We start from the raw sequence: 6,645 nt of genomic DNA on the forward strand, positions 1-6,645 counted from the left end.
TCTGATAAAACGTGTGTCTGTGTCTGCGCGTATTAACAACAGTACTATTGTAATATAAATCTACTTTATGAACTTTATTTAGTTTTAACAGTCAGACGAAATGAGGAGTTGCTGAAAAAAGACATTCTGATACCAACAAAATTATGAAACACTTGTATGTCTTCACAAAAACAGAGAGCTCAACTTTAAGCTTTAGGTTGGTATAAAAGAAATCAGACTTGCATAAAATCGACATTTCTTGTCACTCCTTTTCCTCAGTGCAGATCAATAACATATTTTATAGTGGTATCAATCACTACCGAACAAGTCACAGAAGAAAATCACTTTAAAAAAAAAAGACATTTCCTGCTGTTGCTACAAATATGAAATACTTACGAGTGATAAAACGTCACTCTCAGCAAACAAATGAGAACATTAAATTAAACAATTTTCACTATTATAAAAAAAATAAACACACAAAAGTCCAGAAAATAAATTATGCATTCTCCCAAGAATCAAAACGTTTGATGGCTATCTGTCAAATGCATAGACTGTTTCTCAACGGGAGGCCTGAGGACTATAATAAAAACAAACAAATTTTCGAACAGGAACCGACTTTAAGAAATACAAATATTTTCAGAGAACTAAACATTTGTAGAATTTATTGCAACAGTTTCTGCTAAGACGATGCTACGCCAACGGCACGGCGCAGAGCGGGCGGACGTTTCCTGAGAGGCGGAAACCGAACCAACTTATCGGACTTACAGGTGGTCGTATGAACCGATCGGTTTGACACCGGTTTGACGGACTGGCTGCAGTGGAGGCCACCTTCATGGGTATAGTTCACAACATCTCGCATAAGAGGCCCTGATTTTATGGATGGTTCGCTGCTTTAGCTAAACCCTTGAAGCAGATTAAACCAACCTTTTAACAATTAAATTTAATTGATATTTAATCTGGGGCGTATATTTACGAACTCTGTTCTGAATGTTGAGGCGATCACATTAGAGACCTTAAACCGAATGAGAAAAACAGAACGTGTGACACGCCTGTGGGTGGCATAAAAAAAAAATCATTCAAATAGAGGTCAAGTGGTGTGTTCAGGTACCATCTTAAAGGTGTTAGTGATGCGTTTCCTGCATGTCCATGCAGCTCAGTTCACATTTGATGTCCACTTAGACCACGACCCGCCTTCACTAAACGTTTCTTTTTACATTAACCTGCGACTCTAGTCCGTTTCCGTAGAACGTGTGTGTTTTGGTCCCTAACTTATCTACACTCGAAAATCATGCACAACACTTCAGATTAAACAACCGTACTACACAACTCCGCCTTATTGCTCTGCGTATGATGTGCTTTACGCAGTCCCTCCGTCCTCTCAGGAGGCGTGGCTGCCTCTCCTGAAGGACAGCGGGGATGGGGGGGGGGCTCTTTGATTGGAGGCGTCCTGCAGGCCGGAAGCCGACGGGAACGGGATTACGGTTTTACGTTCCTTTGTGTACAGACCCTGAGGACGAACCGGAGCGGCTGTTCACCTGCGGGAGACAAGTGTGAGACACATCGGTGGGATGTTACCTGAAATCAGCCGCGGATGCAAACGCATGACGTACACTGTCGCACACGGACACGGAGCCGACAGGAGAACGGCATCGGGGGGGGCAGGAAAGATAATCTTTTCAAAAACAAAAGGCTTGATTTTATAAAGGGGGTTGACGGTTTCATGTTAATTGCAATCTCCTACAGATTGACTGGCAATTTGTTAAGTGCTCAAGAACTGTAATGCTTCCTGACAGCGGCGAGGGCGGACGAGGCGATATACAATATACAATATACGAGCAGAACTGCAAAATGAACTTGGGAGGTGTCTATAATGAAAATGAAGTCATGTCAGTTCTCATCCACAGTCTGAAAGCTCGGAAACACATTCAGAAGCCTTGTGCAATTAAAGAAAGATTACTTGTTTAGAAGGTTCAGAGGCGGCGCTGGCTTCTTTCCCATAATGTCCATTGAACTGCAACAGTGCTAGAAAAAAAAGAAAAGGACAAAAGGGACATGTAAAAGTGAAATGTGTTTTGATTTGAATCATTATTAAGCCAATTACATGCCGGTATTTAATCAACTGAACGAAAACACACATCGCCTCCTCACCTTGCGGATCCATTCTGGGATCAACAAACCCCCAGTGCCGGTAAAGCTCGTGGGGACTGTAGTTTTTCAGGAGACTTAAAATATTAACGTCCATCGGTCTTTCTCCCGTCGGTTCGTTTTTTCCCTGAGAAAAACGCAGCGGTCCGAAATATGACTTGTGATCCCACATGTTCGTGGTCGCCCACAGACCAGGACCTGCTGGACTTGAGGAAGAGTCCCACGACTGCCTACGGGGCTGGAGTCCGTCTGCAGTCGCGTTGGACGAAGCGTCACCATGTTTTCTGGACAACATAAAACCCAATCCCTCCGGTGGGAAGTTTGCTTCCCCTGCAGATCTGTGGGCTCTGGGTTTGGGTTGAATTGCAACCCGGTATCTAGGCGTACTCTTCCTGGGAACAATACTCCTCGATGGCGTCGCCTGGTTGCTAGAGCTTTTGCTTCCACCCTCCTTTGCCTGCTTATTATCACCAAATTTATTCTGAGGTAGGAATCCCATCGTCTCACTTGCCTGCTTCCCATCAGAACGAAACTCATTTGGCTGATGCTTGGACTTGGGGACTCCTGATTTCGTTTTGGGAGCCGAGCGTTTTCTGCCCATGTGGGTAGTGGATCCTGGAGGCAGTGTGCGCTGGCTTCTCGGTGCAGGTAATGCAGGGCAGTCCGTGCCCTCAAGGAAAGGTGGAGGTCCTGTGCGTCTCCATTGGGTCACATTTGACCTTAAGCTCTTGGGGTTGTTAATGCAAGGCGCCCACTTGGGTACCACGGAGCTGCTGCTATCCACTCTATGTGCCACCCGCTGATGAATCCACAGCACCTCTGGGTAGCTGCTAGTGTGGGCACAGTACGGACACTGGTGTGTCACCAAGCCCTCCGTTTGTACCAGATCATTCCCCGTGGCGTCGCCTCCACTTGTCGCCCACGAGGACAGGTTAAGGAGTCCTCCGGCATCGTTGGACTTTTGCCCCTGTCCTTTGACATCAGTACATTTAACGTTGGGCTCTGTTGAGCCATGGCTTGGCAGGCATGTGTACGGGTTCCAGTATGGCTGACTGAGCATCACACTCCTGCTCCTGAGGTAGTCCATATATCTGGAGACTTTGGAGCCACTTTGGCTAACATTGGCCAGAACGGTGCTGTGGTTGCCGTGGGAACCCAGGACGTCCTGGTTCTGCACCAGCGGGTCAGACCCGAATACAGAGGTGTCGCCAGCTTGGAAATCACAGTCATCAGAGAAGCGTGTTTTTTTGTCTGTAGGCAAGAGCAGAAGAAGCAACGTCAGAGAGACTTTGGTCCGTCATCAACAAAGCCGGCTTGTTTTTATTAGAAACGGTCATATCTGCACTTCCAGGAATATTTATTTAAAAAAACAAGAATACAATATTCACCACGGAGAAACACACCTCAGCACAAACTGGACAAAACTGACCTGAACTTGTCATCAAAACAATTCATATCCTGTCAGACTGCAACACTACGGTCCGATTGTGCATGACTTACCTTCCTTGTCTTTGCTCCTCATGCTGTTCACCTGTTCCACCGTGAGGCGAACATCTTTGGCCGTCTTTGTCTGCATCACCTGATAAAACGCATGACCGAGTCCGTTCAACAGAATGCGGTCCTTCTTGTAGATCGACTTGTCGCCGCCTTTAGTCTGTGCGCCCTTTATCTTCTTCCCGTTGGAGCTGGCGGAGTCTATTGGCTTCCTCTTCTTCTCCTGCTTCAGCGGTACGTACTCGCCCTTCTCCGTGTCGTATGTCACTTCGGCATCTGCGAGCCTCTCCTCCCATCCCAGGCCTTTCTCTGTGGCCTCAACTAATCGCCCCCTAGTGGCCAACTGCCACGCTTGGTAGCTACAAACTGGATCGAGCCCTGGAATTCCCCTGCCCAGGCTCTTTGCCTGAGAGGTTTCCCCTAAAGCGACGCACTTGAGGTCCAGGCCTTCCAAGAAATCTCTCTTGGCAGCATCCATATCTGAGATTTCAATCTCTTCTTGCCATGTTTTTTGTGTCTGATTGCGGCCGTGGTTCAATTTGTGTAACTTTTCGTGCATTCGCAGTGTCTTGCAGTCTGAGAAGAAGTTTCCGCAGCCAGCACAGCGTTCATAGAGGCACTCTTCGTTTATCAGCGATGCGGGGTCCTGAGGAACTCCGTTGATGGTGGTCGGCGGCTCGTTGCTTTTGCCACCCCGTAACTGCGCTTTGTGAATGCGCATGTGACTTTGGAGGAACCAAGCCTGGCGAAAGCGCCGTCCGCAAATCCGACAACCGTAATCCTGGGAGCTGCGATGCTTTTTCATGTGGGACTTGAGTAGTAGGACCTGAGGGAAAACTTGGCCACAAATGCAGCAGGTACAGGTAACACCATCAGCTTCGTCACCGTCCTCAACACCTTCTGTACCCTTCACTTTTTTCTTTGTTCCTTTCTTCTTCACCTTCCCATTGACTGCATGACTCTTCTGTGGCACACTGACCATTTCAGCAGGATCAGGAGTCTCGGGGATATCTTTCTGACCTTGATCTCCATCCATGTCTCTTAGATTGTGGCCAAACAGGCCCAGTTTGTGGCTTCGGATGTGGGCTTTCAGGCTGCCCTTCTGGGCGCTGCTGTGATCACAGTATGGACATTTGTATGGCTTTTCCCGAGTGTGTCTCCTCATATGCTGGGACAATGAGCTGAGGAGTGGAAAGCTTCGCCCGCAAATCCCACAGGCGTGGCCAGAAGTCGCAACTTCGTTCGTCTCTGCTTTATCTTCGGCTGTCGGGTTCGGCGACGCATCCTCTCTCTCTTCTGTCTCCATTACTTTCGCAAGTGTGTCAAAAAGCACAGCTGTGTAAAAAAAAAAAAAAAAAATCCTCAACCCGTCCAAAGTTTAAATCACAGTTTTAGTCTCCATTCTGGTGGGCGAAGAGGTGCTTCTGAAGATGCTGCAACGCATTTGGCCATAAATATCTGAAAATAGAAAACAAAGCTGAGCATTGTCTTCATTTCACTCTGAATTCACAAACAAAATATTATGTCGTTCTGTCATTCTTTTGAGCCGGACTGGTCCATTTCTCATCCCACTCCAGACCAGCATATCTGTGAAGTTTAAAGTTAACTTTAGTAAAAAGGAAATTAATTGCTAGTGCTTCAAACTAAAAGCACAAGTGGACATTAGCGCTTTGCTAGCTCACTACCTTGTAAAGACAAATTTGATTTGTAATTAAACCGCCCTCAAGATGCTTAAGTAAATAAAAATGGTGACGATTGGAAATCACCCCCCCCCCCCCCCAGATGAAACAACGACCAGATGACTGACCTGAGAATCGCACGCAAGCGCTTTTGACTGTGTAAAACCGAAAAACCATGTACAATCTGAGTGACCTTTGTCCTTTCGCAGTCTGTGCTCATTACAGTGTGTGTGTGTCTCAACGTGTGTGTGTGTGTGCGTCACTGGTTTGGTTCCCTATGTTTAAATTGAGTGTGTGAGGCGAAGCATGAAGAGACGCGTTCATCCCTGGCCAACCAGGATGTACCCTAAGGGGCGGTTCGCTCTAATTCACGATCAATAGTCCATTATTAACAAAGTTACGCGCACACAGCCACACGCAAAGCCACAAATCGGGGATGAGTAAATATTAGGTTAAATATCACATGAACTAAATTTTATAAAGCTCTAACACGTCGAGACACCGAAACAAAAACCCAACAGCCCGTTGTTCTCCTCCCAAAAACAAGCTGATCAATAAATCTTCTTAATATTTACTAGAGCATTCGCAGAGAAAGATCCTCCGTGGCGTTTAACCAGCCGGGCAGTCGAAAGAAAGACCTGCTATTGTGTTGGCCGCACCAGAACTGTCACATCGCCTCATGTCTGGCCCTCCATTCCTCATTGGGGGGGTCATTGTTAAAGCAAAGAGGCCTCGGCCACATCGCTGTCTCCTAAATACATGTCTGCGCGACGAGGCGGGACAAAAGATGAGTCCTGCTTGTCTTGTATTGAACGCGAGGAGGGGGGACACCACGTGCTCGGAGACTTGGGACCTTCTAGGTGCGTCTAATTATCTGTGTTTGCATCCGAGGTCTGACCTGCCTGCATGCGAGCCCACCTATGCGTCGTTCACACTGGACTGGGTGTCCGGAGCAGGGAGGAGTTCGGGAGGTTTTTCTGGACGTGGCAGGTGTTCGGTAGGCAGACGCTGTCAGATTAGTGTGATGTGGAACGCTGTCCCCGAGAAGGGGAGGGGAAACAAGCAAGAGAAACTGGACGGTGGCAATTACAGGGTTAATGTTAAGGCGAGGGTAATGAATTAGCACAATGGGGATGAAGTCGGAGCGCCGAGGGCAACAGATGGGAATAAACGGGCCATGAGTGATTGAGCGTGGAGCTCGCCGCCTCCACAGGATGAGCTTACGCCTTTGTCAACGCAGCCTGCGTGTTTAGTTCACGCTACTCGGTTATATCTTTCATATCCCCCAAAAAAAAAAGGTGTGTGGTGTTTGTGTCAAACCAGGAAATGCAATTCCTTCTTTGTGAAT

General features: G+C 47.4%; 1 protein-coding gene across 1 annotated transcript; it reads right to left on the bottom strand.

The window, feature by feature from the left end:
• Positions 1-1,463: 1,463 nt before the first annotated feature.
• Positions 1,464-4,924, bottom strand: LOC137903514 (zinc finger protein 516-like). The gene is made up of 4 exons (XM_068747664.1): positions 3,625-4,924; positions 2,128-3,375; positions 1,937-2,001; positions 1,464-1,514 (listed from the first exon to the last, which is right to left on the bottom strand). The coding sequence occupies exons 1-4, from the start codon at positions 4,922-4,924 to the stop codon at positions 1,464-1,466; spliced, it is 2,664 nt and encodes an 887-aa protein (XP_068603765.1).
• Between the last annotated feature and the right edge of the window lie 1,721 nt (positions 4,925-6,645).

This window comes from Brachionichthys hirsutus, chromosome 13 (assembly GCF_040956055.1).
Source record: "Brachionichthys hirsutus isolate HB-005 chromosome 13, CSIRO-AGI_Bhir_v1, whole genome shotgun sequence".
NCBI lineage: Eukaryota > Metazoa > Chordata > Actinopteri > Lophiiformes > Brachionichthyidae > Brachionichthys > Brachionichthys hirsutus.